This window comes from Chiloscyllium punctatum, chromosome 1, assembly GCF_047496795.1.
Source record: "Chiloscyllium punctatum isolate Juve2018m chromosome 1, sChiPun1.3, whole genome shotgun sequence".
Lineage (NCBI taxonomy): Eukaryota > Metazoa > Chordata > Chondrichthyes > Orectolobiformes > Hemiscylliidae > Chiloscyllium > Chiloscyllium punctatum.
In genome coordinates this window covers 78,473,345-78,497,613 of record NC_092739.1, presented here as the reverse complement: position 1 = coordinate 78,497,613, position 24,269 = coordinate 78,473,345, and the positions used below count along the sequence as shown (strand labels likewise).

The following is a 24,269-nucleotide window of genomic DNA, read 5'->3' as shown; positions in this document are numbered from 1 at the left end:
TTTTAGCAGACGCCATAAATATTTTTAAAGGTAGAATGGTTACTTTTGAGGCATAATTTGGCTTAAACATGGTGCATACAATTTTTGATTTCATCATTTTTAAAATGTCTACAATGCTTTTCAGTTTTGATCTTTGTAAGTTCCAAGTAAAGATGCATTTTTCATTTTTTTTTCCTTTGTAGGCAGTTGACAAAATATCTATTATAACATGAAGTATCTCTGCCAGCCTAAACTACCATAAAAAGGGAACAAAATGAACTTGAGCTGTGCTGACAGGTAAGAGATTTATATTTTAATTTTAAGTTATTTTGTTTATCACTGAGTAAAATTAACCAATAGTAATGTATTTTATAACCTAGAACATACTTTAGAGAAATAAACCATTAGGCCTGACCAATCTACGGTAGCACTTTGCTATCAAATCTCCTCCCAGTTTCCTTCATCTAACTTTATTAACACAGTCGTCTATTTACTTTTACCTCATGCTTATCTAGATTCCCCATTAAACTCAACTATACCTTTTGTATGTATTGGAGGAAAACTTCCAGATGGTGATGTTTCCATGCACCTGCTGCCTCTGTCTTTCTAAGTGATAGAGGTCATAGATTTAGAAGGAGCCTCAGTGAGTTTCTGCAGTGCCCTTTGTGGATGGTAAAAACTAATGCCATGTTGCATTAGTGGTAAAGGAAGTGAATGTTTAAATTAGGTAGATAAGTTAAAGTAGGTAGTCAGTTGCCTGTTTCGTTTGGATGGCAATAAGCTTCTTGAGTGTTGCAAGGTACTTAGCAAGTATGTGAAGAGATGTGTCTGTTAAACGGTGGACAGGCTTTGAGGAGTCATGAGGGTGGTTACTCTTCTGCCCCTTTTCCCCCTCATCCTCGAAAGCAAATATAAGAAGCTTATGAATTTCTTTCCTATTAAGACTAAGACTATTTAATAAATTGATTCTGTCACATTCCTCAGTTTCATCAATCAACCTGGCTGAACTTCCTACCACTGGCTGTGAGCTCTCATCTTTCTCTAGTTTCTCTGCTATGTCCTTTCACACCCTCACTGTGCTCATCCTGCTCGTGAGGCCCACCTCCTTCCCATAATCATGTTCCCATGTAACAGCTGATCACTGAACTTTCCTGCTGCCAGCTATGTTAGCTGTCATTGTAAATAATTATTGCTCATCAGTTCCCTCTATTTAAAATTGCTTTCTTGGAAAATGTAATTTTCCATTTGTTCCATTAGTTGTTAATTTTGAAAGAAAATTGTCACCTTTTCTTTTTTAGTACAGACTGAAATAAGGAGGAAATGCAAATTTATTTGATCCTTGTGTCTGTATACATACGTGCTCCTAGATTAATTGGCTCCAGAAGAAGCTAATTCAAAACTAAAATACTGTTGATGCTGGGAATCTGAAATAAAAACAATCAATGTTAAAAATACCAGGTCAGGCAGCACCTGTGGAGAGGGAAACAAGTGTAAATGTCAGGTCGCTGATGTTTCATCAGAATTAACAGAAAATCATTTCAGTTCAGAGTATTCAAACCTTTAGTTTTGTAGTAAAAGTGTCTGTAAGACCTTTTACAAATCCAGTTTTGTTATTTTTTCGAAGATGAGAGGATGATTTTAAGAGGCCATAATTTTTAAAAATCTTGTGTTATCAGAGATGACAGTAGCATTTTTGATGGGGTAATGGATGAAGATGACAAGGACAAAGCAAAAAGGTGAGTTGACAAATTAAGGTTTTAAAAATATAGCTGTGATTGAGGTATAATTAAATAAACAATTCTGAAAATTTTCTTTATATTCTTTTCAAGTGCTAAAAAGAAAACAATAATATTATTGTTTCAGCAGAAACTTTTGTATAGCTGGATGCACCAAAGAAAATGACAAAACAGTTAAATTAGTAGCCTAAGAGTATACTTTTCCTTGCCCAGTACCAGCTGATTCATTAAATTCATTCTTAAATAAAATCATGAGATGCAAGATTCAAATCACCCCCTGCCTTAAATTTAGAGAAATCTTTGCGTCCATCCATCTGTCAGAGATGATGAGCTTGCAGCAAACAATCCATGTTGGATGGGGTGTCCTCATATGGTACACCTTTGAGTTTTAAAGCTTGGAACAAGGCCTTTTGATACATTGTCTCTTGACTGGTCATTAAACGCTTGTCCACTTTATCCGCTGACAAGCCTCCTCACTATCCACAACTGCTCCAATCTTTGTATCATCTGCAAACATACTCATTAGACCAGCTCCATTTTCCTCCAAATCAATTATGTAGACCATGAATGTCAGAGATCCAAGCACCGATTGCTGTGGAGCACCACTTGTCACAACCCTCCATTCCAAAAAACACACTTCCACCTCTACCCTCTGTCTTCTATGACAGAGTCAGTTGTGTATCCATCTTGCCAGTTCACCACTGATACCATGTGACTTCACTTTTTATACCAGTCTGCCATTAGGGATCTTGTCAAAGGCTTTTCTGCAGTCCATGTAGCCAACATCAACCGCTTTTCCCTCATCAATTGTTTTCTTCACCACCTCAAAAAACTTGGTCAAGCTAGTGAGACATGACCTCGCCTGCACAAAACTATGCAGTTTATCACTAATAAGTCCATTTGCTTCTATATAGATCTTGACCCTGAGAATCTTTTCCAATAATTTCCCTACCACTGACAATGGGACAACTTTGGCTATTCTCCAGTCCTCTTGGCCTTCACCTGTGGCCAAAGAGGATACAAATATGTCTGTCAATATTTCAGCAATTTGTTCTTTTGCCTGCCTCAATATTCTGAGATAGATTCTATCAGGACCCTTGGACTTAGCTACTTTTAATACCTTTTAAGACTCACAACACCTCTTCCTTTTAATAGCAACTTAGCTTGGAAATTTCACATTCCCTTCCCTGAGATCATCCTTCACCAATTCCTTCTCTTTGTTGAATACTGACACAAAGTATTTGTTTAGGACCTTACCTACTTGTTCTGACTCGACACATAGATTCCCTCATTTGTCCTTGAGTGGGCCAACGTCTTTCCCTGGCTACCCTCTTGCTTTTTATATATGTATGAAAAGCCTTGAGGGTCTCCTTAATCCTGTTTGTTAATGACCCCTTTTAGCCCTTCTAATTCCTTGTTTAAGTTCTTTTCTACTTTCCTTATATGCTTCAAGGGCTTTGGCACTTCCCATCCTCCTAGACCTTATGTGACCTTTTTCTTTCTGACTAAGGTCATAATATCCCTGGTCATCCAAGGTTCACGTAACTTGCCATACCTATTCTTCATTTTCTCAGGCGTGTGCTGTTCCGGAACTCTTATCAACTGCCGTTTGAAATACTCCCACGTGTCCAATGTGAATTTCCCCTCAAACAGCCAACTCCAGTTATCCTTCTCTAGTTCCTGTCTAATATTGTTGTAGTTTACCTTCCCCCAATATAACACCTTCACCCGAGGACTGCTGTTATCCATAGCCTTGAGTATCTTAAAACTCACTACATTATGATCACTACTCTTGAAATGTTTCCCCACTGAAACTCCACACACCTGGCCAGGCTCATTTGCCAAAACCAGGTCCAGTATAATCCCTTCCCTGGTTAGACTGTTTACACTTGTGCTGCTTTTTTCTGTGCAAAATACCCATGCAGTTTTTCACAATGCCAGGTAAATGCCAGTGTTGTAGCTGTAATGGAACAGCTTGTCTACAGGGGGCTGGCTAATTCTGGAGCACTCATTTTCAGTACTGATGGTGGAATGTTGTCTGGGTCATTGCCTCTGCAGGATTCAATACTTTTTAATTGTTTCTTGATGTCATGTTTAGTGAATCAAATTGGCTAAAGATTGACATCTGTGATGTAGGGGACTTCAGGAGAAGTCTTATGATTGTGGTAAATATACACAATTTTGACTTTAATCTTCTGACTTTTTTCCATACCTGGGGTCTTTTATGCATGAATCTGATTTTAAAAAAAGGAAAGCCACTGAAGTTGAATGGCCACAGTGCTAATCTGACAATAGGTTGAGATAGTTCATGAAACCATCTCCAAACAAGATCTGGTTTGCACTGAAATTAACTTCATCAAAATGACTGAATGCAGTACCTCAATTCTGTACCTGCTGTTTCATTTACATCTTTCTGGAACTTTCACATATTCAATTGAAAGTCACCTGCAGAATATACAGCTGAGGGGAAAGGAACTAACAAAACCAGACATCGGAATACAAAAAACAATTTATTTCTGTTGAATACTTTTGATCAGAGCGGAGAGAGAAGGAAATAACTTTGTCCAGCAAGACTGGAAAGCGTGCTCTCAGTCTCTTTATTCTCTCAGCCTGTCACAAATTGGAGTAACTTCACTTCTTCAAAGATTTAAGCATATGCAGAAATGTCACCATTGCTGAGGATAGAAAATATCAATTAAACAACTTTGGTCTTGACTTAAAACTAATGCTTTCAATGCTGTAAGGATTTTTTTTCAAGTAGTGTCATGACTGATATGGGAGGAGTGCACTGTTTCTTTTTGGTCTCACTACTCCATAAGATCATGACATAGATTTAATTGTCATGATTTGGAGATGCTGGTGTTGGACTGGGGTGTACAAAGTTAAAAATCACACAACACCAGGTTATAGTCCAACAGGTTCAATTGGAAGCACACTAGCTTTCGGAGTGATGCTCCTTCATCAGATTTAATTGTGTTAGACTGGTACCCAATAGGGCCTATTGTGTGTTTTTCCTTCACATCTAAAATAAAATGGGCAATCAACTAGTTTTGTTTAATGAATACAGAGTTGTTGATTTATTGTAAACTAACCTATTACATGAATGTGCAAAACTGATTACACCTTCAGTTCAGGAAAGTATCAATGTTTACCACTTTAGATATCCTACAATACTTACAAGTACAGCCAGGCACACTGGAAAAGGATAAGTCATTTTTGATGCAGAGATTCATATTTTTAAAAAGACACAGCTTTTAAGTCTTCGTTCTTGAAGGCTAAGATGATAAGGCTTGAGATGTTCTGGTGCACAAAGATTGATGTCACTGAACAACTGCAGGTGTTCAGGAAATATCGACTAAATCTTCCAGAGGCCTTTCTTACAAAAGCATCTAGAACAAGAGCCTGCAAATATTTCACTAGACCCACATTAAGGATTTTTTTTTACCAAAAACTGGAGACCTGAGTTGGGAAGCTTATTTCTTCAACAGGCTTTTCCCAAACTGCTCCGAACAGCATCCAAAGCAGAAACTAGAACCTGACAGGAGATCTCCAGTTTTTTCAGAAAAAAGCGGTTCTCAGGAAACGTTTCTACCAATCAACACCTTGTTAACAAAAAAGTTGTTCCAATGTTCTTTCATTGATCTCTTTTGAAAAAAGCAATAAAGTCCATAATCCTTTAAACTCAAGGCAATAGAAATTATTAATCTGAAGCATTCATAAAACTGCCTATTATTGATTTTTCTTTCTGTATTTTATCCTCTTTCCTTTTCCAATTTATACCTTTTGTGTGTGTTTGATGTTGCATTCTGTTATTCTCACATTTTATTCTTCTTCTTAGTAAATAATTTCCCTCTTTATGCAAGAAACTTGTAATAGACTTTGTTTTACTTCTAGTGCTATGACATCTGATTTGGCTGTATGCTTTTTAAAAAACCTTTGTTCTGGCTAATTGAGGGCATTTGAAAGAAGGAAGCTGATTAATTCCTCTCTATCAAAACATAAACAAAGCAGATTATCAACCCAGCGCTTCTAGCTAAAGATGGATCCAAATGCGGTGAATAGAGATAGTGGGCTTCAGTAAACGAGTGTGACCTTTGAACAGATTTCTTTTCATTACAAAATTACTTACACACAATGTCGCAATCCAAATTCAGGTAATTACTTGCATACATTTTTAAGGCCTAAAATGTAAAATTTGTTAGAATCGTGGATGTCATCTTTTCATTTATTTACTTGTGTCTTTAGGGTGTCAAGGAACAAATCTGAGAAGAAAAGACGAGATCAGTTCAATGTGCTCATTAAAGAGCTTGGTTCCATGCTACCTGGTAATACTCGGAAAATGGATAAATCAACAATATTACAGAAAACAATTGATTTTTTACAGAAGCACAAAGGTAGTTAATGTGTTCTATGCCAACAAAACCTTGTTTTGATTTTATAAAATAATTGTGCTAATTTTATTGGGGAGGGAGAAGTGGAAATTGAGGCATTCATTATTTCATGCAAGTAATTTGGGGGTTTTACTTTTAATTTTTTAATTGGTCAAGATCATAAAGGTAAATTTTATTATTGTATTATTGTTTCAATAGCTGGGTTTACCAATGAGCCAAGGACCAGGATGAAACCACATGACCAACAGACCAGGCAGAATCATGCTATAAGACGACACATGCTTAGTTATCTGGATTTGCAAATTGTAGTCTGAGCTATTAAATAAACCTGTATGAGATTTTCAAGATGCACCTTCCCTGTGTTGGTATATTTGAAATGAAATGCAGTTATGGCAATTCAATATTTTTTGCTAGTAGACATGAATGGATGGCCGGGAATGTTTGAATCTCAATATTGTGACAGTCCATGGGATCACCAAGAAACCGATTGCAAAAGAAGAGATGAAGAACACGCTCATTGAACAATGTACCCAGACAGATTGAACTCTATAGAAAACTTGATTGCTCCTTGGAAATGGCATGATTTCATCAATAGTCCACTCCGTAGTAACCTGGAGGAGCAGTTCATATAATACTATTGAAAGGGTTTCTTAGAACAGCAACTCTGACCAGAAATCAAGCTATACTAGACTTGTATTTGTGTAATGTTGTAGAATTAATGACTGCACAATAATGTCACATCTAGGTAGTAGATATGAGTGAATTTTGCATCCAATTTATAAGAGAGACGATAAGGTCTGGGTTTAGTGTTTTACATAAATAATGGATACTATGTGGGCGTGAAAGCTGAGCTTGGTTAAATGAACTGAAATACCAGGCGCTAGGGCACAGTGGCGGAGATTTACAAGGATAGTTCAGAATACACAGAATAAATATATTCCTACAATAAAATACAATTCTAAAGGGTGGACTCACCATCCGTGGTTAAGTAAAGATGTTAGTGAAGCATCAAACCTATGGAATATAACATATAATTAAATAAAGATGAATAGCATCTTCAATGATTGGTGAGAAGGTAAAGAACAGCAGAGAACGACTAAAAGGTTAATCAGGAGGAAGAAATTAGAGTATGGGCAGAAGGTGGCTAAGAATGTAAAACAAAATAGAAAATGTTTCTACATTTATTTAAAAATGAAAAGAGGAATTAAATTATTATTTGTCTAGAGAGTGAGAATAGGACATTAATAGTCAATACCAAGGAAATGGCAGATGGAATGGACAAATAGTTTGCTTCTGCCATTACCATAAGTGATAAAAATAAAGCATTTCAGGAATGAGCGGAGTTGAGGACATGGATTATAATCACCAGGGAAGTGGTACTAAGCAAACTGATGGAGCTGTGGACTGACAAGTATCTAGGTCCAGATGTATTTCATCCTAAGATCTTAGGTTGCAAAGAGGCTGTTAAGTTTCCAGAATTCCCAAGATACAGGCAAAGTTCCATCTGACTGAAGAGTAGCAATTGAAGTCCCTTTGTTCAAGATGCTAGGTAAGAAACAGGAAACTATAGCTCAGCTATGTAGTTTGAGCCTAAGGGAAGACACATTTAAAACAGAGATGAGAAGGAATTACTGCTCTCAAAGGGTGATGAATTTGTGCAATTCACTACCAGAGAGTACCGTGGATGCCAGGGCACCAAATACAATTCAAGGAGGAGATAGACTGAAGAAATTTGCCAAAGATAGCACCTTCCAAACCTACATCACTATCATCTCAAAAGACAAGGGCAGCACCTACATGGGAACACACACCTCAACAAGTCAAATTGCAGGTGTTATAGTTTGTAATGTTGTAGAATGGCAGACAAATCACCTGAGTGGACCCTTCTTTGGAAAGTCATGGATCCATTTCAGATCTTTGACTAATACATTTGCAGTCAATACCATTTGCTGTTAAAGCTTGAACTCTGGTTCCAATCCTGAGTTGCAGCTGGAATAACTGTATTGCAGCTGTGAGGCAAAGAATTAAATCCTACCCATTTAACATTTAGTTGCCATTAAAGAGCCATGCTTACATGAAGATTGTGGCTTGGAATTGAATATTTATGGATATTTGTCATTTCAGAAAGATAGTTAGAAGGGGAACAAAGAAGGCAGTTGCACTGTTAATAATGGATGGGATCAGTATGTTTGTGAAAAGTAATCTTGGATCAAAGGGTCAAGATAGGTAGTGTTAATAAACACCAAGGGGCAACAAACATTGATGGAATTGCAATGTTGGGCACAGTTTAAATTAGGAAATTAGAGCTCTATCTAACATGCAGTAATATCATAGTAATAGGAAACTTCAGTTTACACACAAAGTGGGTGAACTTAATTAGCACTATTGCTGTGGAGGATGAATTCCTTTAGTATGTATGAGGTAGGTTTCCAGAGCACTAGATTAAGGATCCAATTGGGTATCAGGCTGTTTTAGGTTTAGTTTAAAAAAAACTGTCCTACAGCAGCTGTTTGGAAATGGTGACCATAATGTAACATAATTTTAGATTTTTAAAAATGATACAGTTTAGTTTTGAAAGTAGGATGTGCCCTAAATCTAAACAAAGCCAACTATAAAGGGATGGGGGACAGTTAGTTTATGATGGATTGGGAAAGTACCTTATAAAAGATTGCCAGTTGACAGGCAATGTGAAGGAATTTAAGGAAGTACTGCATTGTCTACAACAGTCATCCATTCCTCTAATCATCAGAATATCCAGGAACGATGAATCAGTCATGACTATCAAAATAATTTGGAAAATGAATTAAATCAAAGAAAGTCCTTAATAAGGTTGCCAGGAAAGATGGTAAACCTTTGGATTGTAAACCGTTTCCAATCCTGCAAAGGACCAAGAAACAAATGCAGGGCAAAGTATGAATGCAAGCTAGCAAGAAACGTAAGGCTGGACTGTGGAAGTTTCTTTTGGTATGTGAAAAGTAGAAGATTAGCGAGGAAAAATATGAGCCCATTACAAGTGGAGACAGGAGAAGTAAAGCAATTATTTTGAGGCTGTGTTCATGAAGGAAAAGCAGAACCTCGAGAAATACTTGGGGTTTGATAATTCTTTTAAAACTGATGAACTGAAACAAATTAGTATTAAGTGAGAGCTAATACTCAAAACTTAATTGGGTTGAATGTTGATAAATCCCCAAAGACCAGATGAAGTATATTCAGGCGTATTGAAGGAGCTGATGTTTGCATTAGTAGTTATCTATCATAATTCAGTAGATTCTGGAAAGACTTTACAGACTGTTAAAGTAACAAATGTTAACCAGTTATTTAAAATGGGAGAGAGAGAGAAAACGAAGAACTATAGACCTTAGTTAGTTTGATAGCAGTAGCCATGCCAATGTTAGAATCAATAACAAAGGATGTGGTAACTGGGTATTCAGAAAACTATAATATAAATAGGCAGAGTAAATATGGATTTATGAAAGGAAAATAATGTTTGACAAACCTGTTGAAGATGTTACTTGTAGTGAAGGTGAGAGGAGACCAATGGATGTGGTGTGTTTGGATTTTCAGAAGGCTTTCAATAAGATCCCACACAAGCGGAGTAGTAAACAAAAGTAGAGCACATGGTATTGTGAGTAATACACTAGCATAGATGCAGAATTGCTTCACAGGAAGTGAAGAAGAATAGTGGATTATTCTAAGGATGGCAGGCTATTGTCAGTGGGTTACCTCAAGAATTACTGCTGGCTTCAAATGTTCACAATATAGATAAATGAGTTAGATATGGAGACAAAAATGCAATGTTAAGTTTGTGAATTGTGAATTTCTATTTGGCTAAACCTTCTTTCTGGAAACTTTCAATCCCATCTAAAGCTTTGCTGTCAGTTCAGGGCAGCACGGTGGCTCAGTGGTTGGATTGCAGTCTCACAGCGCCAGGGACCCGGAATCGATTCGAATCTCTGGCGACTGAGTGGAGTTTACACATGTCTGCCTGGGTTTCCTCCAGGTGCTCCGGTCTCCCCTCACAATCCAAAAGATATGCAGGTTAGGTGCATTAGTCAGAGGGAGATGGGTCTGGGTGGGTTGCTCTTGTTGGGCCAAAGGGCCTGTTTCCATACTGTGGGGAATCTAGTCTAATTATTTAATTTATTATTGTTACATCTACCTGAGTAGAACAAAAGTTTTGTTTTGCAAGCAGTACAGGCAGGTCAATACATAGAAGGACATACAGATCATGGGATGTTTAGACAGAGCAAGGCATACAAAGTTAAACAAAGCGAGTTGAGAATGCAAGTTATAGTGAGGATGCAAAGAAGCTTTGAGGGAATGTGGGCAGACTAAATGAATGAGCAAAAGCACTGTGGATGGTATATAAATTCATTTTATTTTTTGTGCACATACAAGATGCAGACTATTCTGGCTAGGTCAGTATTTATTGCCCATCCTTAATTACCCTTAAGAAGGGTAATTCTTAATGATGAGCTGCCTCTTGAACTACTGAAGTCTATGTGCTCTAGACACATCCAAAGTCTGTTTATGATGGAGTTCCAGTATGTTGACCTAGCAACAGTGATGTAGTTCCAAGTTAAAATGGTAAGTGGCTTAGAGGGGGATTTGGAAGTGGTGGTGTTCCCATGCATCTGATTTCTTTGACTTCTAGTTCGTAGAAGTTATGGATTTGGAAAATGCTGTCAGAGAAACTGTGGTGCATTTCTACAGTGCATTTGTAAATGGTATACACCAGTAAAATCCGGTGTACTTGTCTCAGCTTGTGGATTGCTCAATCTCCAGCTCTTCCTTATTCTCCCCCATTCCCTCTTGTCCCATTGCTCATTCTCTTGCTTACCCTTTCTCCATTGGTGTCAACCCTTCCTCTTGCTTTGTGCTCTCTGTCTCTGCAGTCAGTATGTTGCCACTCCTGTGCTACCCTCATTCAATCTTGCTATTATCCCTTTTGCTGATCTGCTAACTCTCTCATTGCTTTGCCTTGCCCTCTCACTTTTACCTCCACTCTCCTCTCTTCCCTGTTCTCTTGTCCACTCTTTGTTTTTACCTCTTTCTCTTGTCAGCTGTCCCTTTCTCAACCCCTCTCAAACTATTCCACCATTATCTTTTCTCACTTTCTCTCACATGCTTTCCCTCTGTCTGCACTTTGTCCTTCTTACTTGCAGACTGAATCCATGTGCAATTCTTGGTTGTATTTTAGGACAAACTTGCAACCCCAATCTACAGTGGCTACCTGTAGACTCTTTGCCTCCTCAAAGTCCATCTCTATGTCAATGTCATATGAGTTTTGGATCCAGCTACATATATTAATTAGCTATCCTCCACATAGTCTAAAATAGAACAAAGAACCATGGATGGTGGAAATGTGGATCAAAACAGAAACTGAAAAACACAACAGTTCTGAAAAAGGGCCACTGGACGTGAAAAAGTTAACTCTGCTTTCTCTCCAAAGATGCTGCCAAACCTACTGAGTTTCTCCAGCAATTTTTGTTTTGCTCCAGAAGGTTTATTTCATTCCAGATATTTTAACTGACCTATTTAGATATGTGATGACATATATTTGGCACATTTGGGACTTGAACAGGGACCGTCTGGCCCAGAGGTGCTGTTTTGGATGAGGCCAGACCCCCTCAAAATATTTTAAGAAGCTAGTGTAGACCCTAACATTTTCTTATTTTAAAGGCAGATGTGAAGAGCATGTTCCAGGTGAGATGCAACTGGTCAAGTCACTCCGTTTTAAGCAAAACAGAATTTATTTAAACACTGCAGTTGAAACATGAAACAAAAGATGGAATTTAGAGTAACTTAACTACTGGAAACCTTAACCAACCCAATACAGTAACTTAATTAATTAACTGTTCTAAGATTTGGAGGTGCCAGTGTTGGACTGGGTGGACAAAGTTAAAAGTCAGACAACACCTGGTTATAATCCAACAGGTTTATTTGGAAGCATTAGCTTTCGAGGCACTGTCTCTTTATCAGGTGCTTGGGGAATAGGACCATTAGAGACAGAATTTATAGCAAAAGGGTTACAGTGTCATGGAGTTGCAATGGTATGTTAATTAAGTTTAGATTAGATTACATTCCCTACAGTGTGGAAACAGGCCCTTCGGCCCAACAAGCCCACTCTGACCCTCCGAAGAGTAACCCACCCAGATCCATTTCTCTCTGACTAATGCACCTAACAAGATGGGCAATTTAGAATGGCCAATTCACCTAACCTGCACATCTTTGGACTGTGGGAGGAAACCGGCGCACCCGGAGGAAACCCACGCAGACACGGGGAGAATGTGCTAACTCCACACAGACAGACATCTAACGCTGGATTTGAACTTGGGTCCCTGGTGTTGTGAGGCTGCAGTGCTAGCCATTGAGCGAATAAGTCTTTCATCTTTTAGAATGAGATGTGTTAGTTTCAGTTCTTTAAATGTAAATCTTAGAACTACATTTAAGTTACATTCTCAAGATAGCTTCAGCTTTTCTAACAATAGGTGCCATCTCAGCTCCAACAACACATTAAAGGTTAATGAGGTTAATAGAACATAGAACATAGAACAATACAGCACAGAACAGGCCCTTCGGCCCACGATGTTGTGCCGAACTTCTAACCTAGATTAAGCACCCATCCATGTACCTATCCAAATGCCTCTTAAAGGTCGCCAATGATTCTGACTCTACCACTCCCACGGGCAGCGCATTCCATGCCCCCACCACTCTCTGGGTAAAGAACCCACCCCTGACATCTCCCCTATACCTTCCACCCTTCACCTTAAATTTATGTCCCCTTGTAACACACTGTTGTACCCGGGGAAAAAGTTTCTGACTGTCTACTCTATCTATTCCTCTGATCATCTTATAAACCTCTATCAAGTCACCCCTCATCCTTCGCCGTTCCAACGAGAAAAGGCCGAGAACTCTCAACCTATCCTCGTACGACCTACTCTCCATTCCAGGCAACATCCTGGTAAATCTTCTCTGCACCCTCTCCAAAGCTTCCACATCTTTCCTAAAGTGAGGCGACCAGAACTGCACACAGTACTCCAACTGTGGCCTAACCAAAGTCCTGTACAGCTGCAACATCACTTCACGACTCTTGAATTCAATCCCTCTGCTAATGAACGATAATACTCCATAGGCCTTCTTACAAACTCTATCCACCTGAGTGGCAACCTTCAAAGATCTATGTACATAGACCCCAAGATCCCTCTGTTCCTCCACCTGACTAAGAACCCTACCATTAACCCTGTATTCCGCATTCTTATTTGTTCTTCCGAAATGGACAACCTCACACTTGGCAGGGTTGAACTCCATCTGCCACTCCTCAGCCCAGTTCTGCATCATATCTAAGTCCCTCTGCATCCGACAACAGCCCTCCTCACTGTCCACAACTCCACCTATCTTCGTATCATCTGCAAATTTACTGACCCACCCTTCGACTCCCTCATCTAAGTCATTAATAAAAATTACAAACAGCAGAGGACCCAGAACTGAACCCTGCGGAACTCCACTTGTAACTAGGTTAAAGTCTGTCTCCGTACCAGTGTTGAGTCAGACTGGTTCTATTCCAGCCTTGGGCGACTGTCTGTGTGGAGTTTGCACGTTCTCCCCATGTCTGCGTCGGTTTCCTCTGGGTGCTCCAGTTTCCTCCCACAATCCAAAGATGTGCAGATCAGGTGAATTGGCCATGCTAAATTGCTCCTGATGTTAAGTGCATTAGTCAGAGGGAAATGGGCCTAGGTGGGTTACTCTTCGGAGGCTCGGTGTGGACTTGTTGGGCCGAAGGGACTGTTTCCACACTGGGGAATCTAATTAATCTATTTCTAAAGTGGGACTCACAGAATCTTACATGAATTTGTACTGTTTTGAGCAAAATAAAATGTAATTGTGCAAATACAAATTCACCCCATAAACTTTTGTGTGTGCATACAGGAGAGACAGAATGAGGGTGTGCATGTGAGTGTGTGCGTGCGTGAGTATCTGCAGAACATTTAAAAATTACATTCTCAAGTGAACTTTAATAGTTGCTGTCATGTTGGTCCAGATAATGCATTTAAGGCGCACAGAGTCCCACACAGGGCAGCTCACTCCTTAAATGCATTATTTGGGCCGACATGACACCAATTGTTAAAGTTCACTTGAGAATGTAACATTTTAAATGTTCTGCGATTTAGATATGAAAGAACTGAAACCAACATGTTCATTCTAAAAAATGAGAGACTTAACAAACAATCCAGGTGTTTTTCAATACAGAGGAACCCGATCATCTGAACGAGATGGGGGAGCACTATTTTGTTCGGATAATTGATTATTCGGCGAATTGATTCAATGCCTTTCCTCTGGGGCTTGGAGTTTTCTGAAGTTTCCTTTTTCCTTGCTCTGCCTACCTTGCTGCCTCTCTCTCTGTCACAGGGTTTGGTTCTGAGCAGCTATAAGTTTGTGTGTAAGGGACCTGCAACATTGTTGAAGTTTCTCTCTTCCCCCCCCCAATCAGTTTGATGAGATTGAGATTGACACAGCGAGCACTTGCTAAGTCCCCCCCCCCCACACCCCCCATTCAGTAGACTAGGCAGCAGCACACTGCGCATGTGAGCCCCCACCCACCCAACCCCATCCAACACTGTGCCACCATTCCTGGGGGCAGCCGAGTAAGACTGCTGCCGCCTTTGGGGGTGAGTTTCAAAATACTGTGCACACATGCAACCACACGCACAACATTTTACTGCAACCTTTTGAGAAGCTCCACCTTTGCCCTGTGCAGAGCAATGTTGGAGAGATTATTGGGCAAGGGAGGTTTAGGGTACACCCCTGTATAGAACTCCAGGGAAAGTGTGGGGAGAGAGAGAGAGGTGGTCAGTTATTTGGAGGCGGTGCCTAGACTCCCATCAATGGCCAGGACTGTTCTCAGCAACTGTACAGAGAGCTGAATTCATTTTTAATCATTGTAAACAAAAGATGCAATCAGTGTTGAAACAGCTCTTTGATGTAATGTTTCTATCGGGACGTTGAGATCTTCTTCGGATAATCTGAAATTCGGATAATTGATATTTGGATAATCGAGGTTCCTCTGTATGTAATTGCAGTTATATGGCACTGTAAACATTTGCTATAAATTGTGTCTTACAATCCTATACTCCACAACCACCTGATGAAGGAGCAGCGCTCCGAAAGCTTGTGCTTCCAAATAAAGCTATTGCACTATACCCTCTGTATGCTAGTTGTTCTCATTTAAAGAAGATAAACTATTGTGGGCGTCAATTGTCCCGTGTGTTCTTATTTAAATATGCTTTCTGTTATAGAAATCACAGCACAATCAGATGCTACTGAAATACGACAAGACTGGAAGCCTACATTCCTTAGTAATGAAGAGTTTACTCAGCTCATGTTAGAGGTGTGTTATTTTGTTCAGAATCACTATTGTACAGCCAGAAATAGCTGTAACAAGATCAGTGTTTTATAATAAATGGGAGTGTTATCTCATGGAACAAACAATTTTCTAAGAGCCATTTATTTACTGTGATTAATTTTGAAATCTTGTTTTCACTGCATGGTATTCTGGGACTTGTGGGAATGTTTCAGATGATGTACAAAAACTGTCCTAGCTTGTGCTCTTTCTTCTCTCTTTGTTCTGTTCTTTCACTTTGCTTGCTCATGGGCTCTCATTCTATTGCTAACATGCTGTCCTCCTCTCATTCTCTCTATTTCTCTGATCTCTCTCCCTCTATCTTGTTATATTATTCAACACAGGTATTACTCTTGCTTGTTGCAGCATGACACAGGTGTTGTTCAAGAAAAGTGCCACAAAGGTATGTCAAATTTGTGACACAGGGAGAAAGTATGACAATAGAAAGTGAACTTTAAAAATACTTTTAGTACATGTATTATATATGGAAGGTGGAGACCTAATGATATTCTCACTGGCCTAATCATCAGGAGACCCAGGGTCTGGGACACAGGTTCATGTCCCACCATGCATCAGACGAAATTTAAATTCAATTCATAAACTTGGCATTTAAAAGCTAATTTTGGTAATAATGACCATAAAAATATGATTAATTGTAATTTTTAAAAATTCATGTAGTTGACTAATGTCTTTTGGTGAAAGAAATCTGCCACCTTACATGTGACTGCTTACCTACAGCTTTGTGGTTGACTTAACCAGTCTTTGACATAGCCTAGAAAGCCACTCAGTTCAAAAGTGGTTAGGGATGAACAACAAATGCTGACTTTGCCATTCATGATGGAATTTTTAAAAAGTAATTCAAAACTTCTACTGTCACCGTGCTCATTCAAAGCTATATATGGGCTTTTTTCATTAACTGTCCTTGTTCTTGTTCTTTGATCTATATTGTTACTTGCTTTCAATTACATTTCACATAGTTTTTATAATAAATCCAGGAAGACTATTCCCATCTGTTTTACTCTCAGTTATTTGCAATTTATATTAACTGTAATTCAAATAATAATGCCAACTCTGAAATTAAATGCATGTATTTGTATGCTGTTGTATGTGTTCTTACTTGAAAGGTATATGGCAAGGCCACTAATTGTTGCTTATCCCTAATTGGTGGTGAATTGCCACCACCTTCAACTATTGCAGTTCATAACAACATCAGAATAGGAGCTGGAGTAGGCAATTCAGCCCTTCAAACCTGCTCCACCATTTGATATAATGGGTGATTTCATCTCATCCTCAACTCCACTTTCTTTCTTGTCCTCTAGAACCATTTAACCCATTACTACTTAAAAAGCAGTCTATCTCCTCTTGAAATTTACTCAATGATCCAGCATTCATTGCACTGTGGAATAGTGAAGGCACACCTACAGAACTCTTAGGAAGGGAGTTCCTGGTGTAATGACCCAATGAAAATGAAGGAACAGTCATGAATTTCCAAGTCAGGATGTTGTGAACTTTCAGGTGGTGGTGTTCACTTGCATCTCCAACTCTTGTCCTTCCAGGCGATAGAGTGTACAGGTTTGGAAAATACTGTGTGTTGATGTTTGAGGGAGTAAGCCTTTCTTTTAGGTAGTGATAGAGGATGCCAATCAAGTTTTACTCTGATGGCATCAAGCTTCTTCAGTTGTATTGGAGAAGTGCTAATCAAGACATGGAGAGTATTGCATCACACTCCTGACTTGAGCCCTTAGATGTTAAAACACCACATTCATGACTTGTAGCCTGCAAATGATGGACAGGCTTTAGGGAGTTGGAAAGTGAGTTAGTTGCTGCAAAACTCCCAGCTGCTAATCTGTTCTTGTAGCCACAATATTTATGTGGATAGTCCATTTGGGGTTCTGGTGAATGGTAACTTCCCCATCCACCCTAAGATGTTGATGGCATGGATAGGGGAACTCAGCAATCTCAAAGGAACAAGGATAGATTCTGCTAGAGTTCATTATTGCACTTGTGCAGTGCAAATATTTCTTGCTATTTATCAGACTAAACTAGAATGTTGTGTCCAGGTCAGCAAATCAGCCTGACTTGGTACTAAAGTGCTGAAACTCTAGAAAGTGTAGTGGTCTAACTATATCTGTCATCAGTTATGAATTGGATTTCCTAATAAATTTCCTAATCTTCAAACTTCCTAATTTGAAAAGTCTCAAATCTCTGATTTGTAACTGTGTTCTGCTGTAAGTTGAAAAATATTCTATTCTGACTTCAAACTGTTTCTAATGACATTTTTATCAACCTTCTTTGATCTTGGTGCATTCATTATAGTAGAAAAATAAAGTAATGGAATAAAAATAGGAATAGGTAAGAATAAATGAATTATTTGCAATTATATATGTCGATAGCTCCATGTTAAACTCACATCTCCGTTGTTTGCCAGTTTTAGACAGTGAAAAAAAGGCAATCTTAAAATTTAGGATGGATATGGTGGGCCTCCAAAAAAGTGTTATTCGGCAAAATTTAAAGCAACTGCCCTTAATTCACCTTAGCGTTAAGTTCCACTCATTGTACTGGGACTATAACAAGTGAATTGATTTCAAGTAATGTGAACTTATGAATTGTTGTTAATACCATCTGATAACTTTGTTCATTACAAGCATATTTCTTAACCATAAGAAGTTTTGCACTGATTCGTGTTTAGATTAGGTGACAGGACACTCTGTATATGGCTCCACAAACCTACATTCCCGAAATAATTTCCTTATCTCTGAATCGTACATTCCATTCTTGAAACTATCAATTTTTCAGTGTAACGTCATCTAGAATCTTAAATATGTATAGTGATGAAGAAAGAGAAATTATTCATATTCTGGGTTTAGTTTTAGTACTTCAGCTTGCATCCTTTGGATGCCTCATGCACCTCTCACCAATATTATTGTCATTTTCTGAATAATTAAGATATATATGCATTTATCTGATATTATTTACATGATTTATTGTGGTTACTTACTCCAGTTTCTGAATTTCCATTTAAAATTGAATTTCTATTGAAAAATTCATGCTACTGAAAAGGCAAGTGACACAGAAACACATATGACTGGAACTAGATTGTTGACTTTTGCAGTTCTTTGCAGTTCCTTGCAGTTGTATGTTCACTTATGTAGGAGTGCTCTGATCACCAGTATCAATATGCTGATTATATTTGCTGTGAAAATTTGGTATTACCAATACTAACAACTAAATAGAGTATAGTTTATAAAGTTCTATCGTGGAAACTGCAAAGTTCAAATCATGTGAAATTAGTCTCTCTTCCATTTTAAGAATACAAGTGCTTGACTGACTTCTTATCACTTAAGCACCTTTTCTTTGTTGCAGGCATTAGATGGATTTTTTATAGCCATAACGACTGATGGAAGCATAATACATGTGTCAGAAAATGTGACTCCTTTACTTGAACATTTACCGGTAAGTATATTTTCATGTTAAACCTGTATGCACAGTGGGTTTTTAAATTGAGACTTCTATGCAGTTTTAAAAGTGCATTGTTCAAAATATTGCATGTTTTGATTGGTGCTATAAAAAACGATGCCAAGCATTTAGTTTGCTTAATAAGGAAAATGTTTGAATAGCACAGTACAAAATTTTAGAAATGAAAGTATTAGCACATAACATGGCTCCCCAGCATCTTGCTTCTCGGCGCCACAGGTGTCAGTTTGTCCATGAAACCATTCAGCAGTGTGTTTAACATTGGCTAAACAAAACTATCATGCAGATCAACAGGCATCAGAGGTTGGCTTGCCATCTGTACTAGATGTAGTGGGTACAGTGAGTGATGTATTCTGCTAACCACACCCAATTTTGGACCCTGTACAATTTTGTCGCTTACATTATGGGTCAGCATCGTGGCTCAGCGGTTAATACTGTTGCCCCACAGCGCCAGGGATCAGGGTTGCATTCTGGTCTTAGTTGACTGTCTGTGTGGAGTTTGCAAGTTTTCCCTATGTTTGTGTGGGTTTCTTCTGGATGTTTCGGTTTCCTCCCACAGTGTAAAAATGTGCATGATAGATGGATTGGCCTCGCTAAATTGCTGTGGTGCCTAGGGTGGGTTAGCCATGCGAAGTGCAGGGTTACAGGGATAGGGTATGAGGATGGAATGCTGTTCTGGGGGGGCAGTGTGGACTTGATATGTCGAACGGCCTGCTTCCACATTACAGGGATTCTATGATTCTATATCATCAAGGGATTTGAATTATAACATTGTGCATTTTATTTATTGTGTCTCATTTTTCTTCATAGTCTGATCTTCAGGACCAAAATTTATTGAATTTTCTGCCAGAGATGGAACATGCAGATGTTTATAAATTCCTGTCTGCTCAAGTATTGGAAAGCAATTCTTTGGTCCCAGATTATTTAAACTGTAAGTGATAGATAATATACTAATTTCCAGTGCTTAAAAATATCCCTGTTGAAATTGGCCAATATGTGATAAATAAAGGTTTACCAAAAAAACCCTGAAGTAGAAACTAATTCTGATGTTGTACTGGCTTCTGTTTTTTTAGCTTGAGCATTGGTAAAGATTGCCAAACTAGTTGTGAGATTTTGAAAAATATGTTGGCAGTTTTTTAAAAATTAGGATTGTAAATTCAGTATAAAATGTATTTATATTATGGCTTTTGCATGTAGCAAATAACCATTATTGCTATGTTAAAATTAAGCATATATGAACTGCCCAGAATCCTGCATTTTCCTTTTTAATTACATCATTCTACAAAAAACTTTTTGGTCTGATGAAAGAGATGTTTCGTTTCAAAAACAAAGTTATTTGACTTAAAAATTTAGTTTGGGATAGATTCTGTTTTTTAAATGGTCTTCTTATATTTCTACAATGTATCTTTCTAAGACGGTATCCTGTTTTCACTCAGTTGAAGAATAATTCAGTTGAATGGCAAATATTTTACACAGATATTTATTGGTCATGGAATACCTTGATAAAAGAATATTGGTTTGTTCAGAAACAGTAAATTATTCTTTTGTGTATTTCATCATGTGTTGCTTTTCAAGATGAATGAAATGATATGCAGAGCAAATATAACCAGATCTATGTTTCTCCTTCAGTTCAGGTCTTCCACACACAGACCCTCAAGGGGTAAGGTCTGCACATGTGAAGATTGAAAAATCTTGCATGCCTTTTTGTGTCTTCTGCAGTCAGTGCCCATTCTATATTAATGCTACATAAAAGCCGTTGACTGTTATTTCTATTCAACCTTGCAGATAGTGGTTGACATATTATGCTACCTATTACACATTCGACTATCTTTAAACAACTTTGAAAGATTGTACTTGTTTGCTGTAATGCTGTGTTCTATATTATGCTTAGGAACTCCCCATGATCCTTATAGGGAATACATTTATACTTTGCAGACTGCTACCTGGTAGAGATACTTGTTACAGAGCTCAAACAAAAGAAAAGCGATAGAAGATTTCACAGCCTTGAATCTCTATCTTGAAACACTCAGAATAGGGATTTCAGCATAATAGTTACCTAACCAGGACTGGAATTTTATTGCCAGATTTTGGACATGACATATGTCCAATTTAGGCCAAAGAATGCAGCAGTGAAATTTCCAGTGGGTATGTACCATGGCCATGTACTTGGCTCAGCATTTTAGACTCATCACCAAACTGAGTCATCTTCCTGCCTAGTATATACATGTCCACTATGTAAGAATGATGAGAAAAGTATGGAATTAATTCTTTTGCAATGGACTTAGCATAAATAATCAATCCTAAACTCACGAGCTTGATAGGGATTGGTTGGTCAACATAGTTTGCAGAAAACTGTTAGTACAGCAATGCTCAGCTGTATCAAGCTATATTGTTCAAGTGCCCTAATCCTTATAACTGACAAAAACCAAATGATTCTCCCCACCATTCAGGTTAGCAGAATTATATAACAGAAAAGCCATGAAATTTAATCTTTCCCCTTATTCTTTCAGAGTCAGATTTTGAGATGCTTTCAAACAATTAGCGTTGTCTGGTTCTGCCCATTCTCTGTGCAGGAATATGTCTGAGTGAAGATTTATGGGGCTCCGCTATGGAAAAGCAGCAGATTGCATCTTACTGTGCAGTTACTTTATAAACCGTCTAAGAGGAGCTTAGGAAAATTTGGAGGTGAGAGAAGGTAGTAGTAGAAGTTAATTGGGCAAAAGAAAAATTTTGGATTGTTAGTAGAAATAATTTACTCAAGTAATGCTATCTTGCAAAAGTTTGACATTACATTTTTCTAATCAATATTGAATTCAAAGATAACCATGAAGAATTTACTGAAGTTGTTAAATTTGAGGGGAAAAAGATTGGGCATGTTTCAGCAAAATAAGTTTTACAAAGCTCTGGGGAAAAGAAGATTAGGGAAAGAAACCATACCCCTCTAGCATTTTGGAGCAATGGTTTGTTTTTAGAGTAGCATTCAGTGCTAAGTAAGACTGATGTGTTTGGATTTTATAAGAAGCAGTTTAGAGATTAGGGTTCATATTCAGATCTCTTATTCATAAACTTTAATATACAAGACGGTGGCACTGTAGCAGGGCTGTGTTTGGGCTCCTATGCCTGGGGCTCATCTGCTTCTGTCTGCCTTTTTATTTTTGTTTTTGCTCTTACTCTTTTTGTTTTTTCCTCCTTTCATTTTCTTTTATTTGAAGACATTTGCATGGGGTCGTCAGCATTGGCATGGCAGCTAAAGTAGGTTGCATGCAGAGTGGTGGCAACCTCCCAGCAGTAAGAGGTGGTTGCGACTCCTCCTGGGGCTCAGGGGCAGCAGCAGAGCGGCAGTAAGTTCACGTCTCCCCCTGGTATTTAGAGGCAGTGGCAGCAACAGCAATGGCAGCAAGATTGTGACTCCTAGCAATCTCGTCGGTGGCTGTAGTAACAGCAAAGGCAGCAGTAGTGCAAAGATTGTCTCAAACCTGTGTTGGGGCAGCAGCAGCAAGAATGAGGCTACTCACAGGCTGATTGAGCATTCCGTACACCTTTTTGAAGATGCGACTTCAAAAAGATCTGGGTGTTTTTCATTAAAGTCTGAACATGTCCTTTCCTTGTGGTTCTGTTTCTTTTATTTCTGTTGTTTTAATTCTGCTCTTGTAATCAAGATGGCGCTAGAGAATGGCAACTTTGTGCACTTCTCACTGAACTCTCATTCCTATACTGTACTCTCGACAGTAAAATCTAATTCTAATATATAGTAGATAATTCAGCTATGTGATCAAGAAATATTCATCAACAGTTAATTCGTATTTGGTCAGCTCAGTGCAGCATTTGAATTACTTCCATAGTTACTTGCTACCTTTCCTTTACAATCCTGCCTTACCCAGTTTATTTCTCCTGAATTTGTTCTCCTTCTCTCTCTCATTATTCCAACATCAGCATATTGTTAACAAAATTGCTTCAAGTTGAATAGGGAAACATTTTAGTTCCTAAGGAAAGCAAAATACTGTGAATGTTGGAGATCTGCATTGTGGGTCTGTGCTTGTGTCCCTACCCTGAACTGAGAGATACTGTTTCAAATCCCACCTGCTGCAAAGGTGTTTAATAACATCTCTGAACAAGTTGATTATAAAAAGAGGTTAAAAATATCAAGTGCTAGGGAGACTCATTGGGTCTGCTAGCATCGGTTGAGAGAGAAATAGAGCTAACGTTTCAAGTCCAGTGACTGACCTTCAGAATACAACTGGCATTAAATGATGCTGCTTATTCTCTTTTTTTAAAATCTCTTCAACTTGAAAAGGGTCAGCAAATTTCTGATGGCTTACTTTATATTCTGATTACAAAACTGTTATTTTCAAAACTTTTGCAAGATGGCTTTACCAGTGAAAATTATTTTCCTGTTTCTTTTCATTTGCTTCACAGATGTAAATTATTCTGAATTTAGAGTGTGATTCAGTTTCATTTATTGTTAATGCTGTTCTAAGTTCTTGGCACTGATCTGTACATGGTTGTTTATCATGTAGCTTTTAATAAACTATTTCAGTAGGCTGCATTTATTTCATTTGAATCAGTGAGAAAACCTAATTTTTCTAGTACCACGGTTTTTTCAACACCTGGGTAAGAAATCTCTTCATAGAAGTTGGCAAAAATCAAAGAAGTCTAATTTATCTGCATAAGACCACCAAGATCAGAGGGAGCACCTAAAATTCACATATATGCATACTTAGTAAATCACCTCACATGCCATTTTTATTCTTTTGCTGAATAACTGAAGGTGACTTCAATTTTGAGCAGAGATTTGGCATACATTTGCAGTCATTCCTCCGCGTCCATTCCTGAGAAATTTGGGAGTGTAAAGCTCATTAAAAGTAGGTTAAAAATCACGGAAACATGATTTTTGCCTGCATGCAATGATTGTTTTTAATTATTTTTTGGCATAGACAACTTTGTGATTTTGGGGATACAGAGGATTTACTGTATTTAGTATACGTAGACATCATGATAATCTCAGCATCAGATACTAAATAGATCTCAAGCTCTCAACTCTGCTATTTCCAGTCCACTTGAAACCATAGATTTATGCTGGAATGGCTACTCTATCTGATGCAGGTAATGAGTGGTGATGATTTAAGAACCAACTCCCTCCTCTCAGCTTTGCAACATAAGATTGATGAGAAATATCTATTCTGTTTAAATTGACATTTATTCTCTTTATTTTAACCTGTAACCTGAGAATGGGAAGAGGAAATGTTTTATTTTCTGTTAGCCCTTTTGTCTCATAGAATCTCTGCAGTG

The 24,269-nt window shown here is 38.2% G+C and overlaps 1 protein-coding gene across 2 annotated transcripts in view; it reads left to right on the top strand.

Moving 5' to 3' along the window:
* The window catches only part of clocka (clock circadian regulator a), a 143,548-nt gene that overhangs the window by 15,992 nt on the left and 103,287 nt on the right, over positions 1–24,269 (top strand). Inside the window, exons 2-8 of one of the 2 annotated variants that reach the window (XM_072569528.1) lie at positions 183–276; positions 1,656–1,715; positions 5,961–6,109; positions 15,403–15,494; positions 18,870–18,959; positions 19,791–19,911; positions 20,610–20,640. In XM_072569528.1, coding sequence (XP_072425629.1) covers positions 254–276; positions 1,656–1,715; positions 5,961–6,109; positions 15,403–15,494; positions 18,870–18,959; positions 19,791–19,911; positions 20,610–20,640 — 566 coding nt within the window. In that variant the 5' untranslated portion in view covers positions 183–253. The remainder of the gene's footprint in view (positions 1–182; positions 277–1,655; positions 1,716–5,960; positions 6,110–15,402; positions 15,495–18,869; positions 18,960–19,790; positions 19,912–20,609; positions 20,641–24,269) is intronic. The other variant, XM_072569529.1, reaches the window with a different exon arrangement.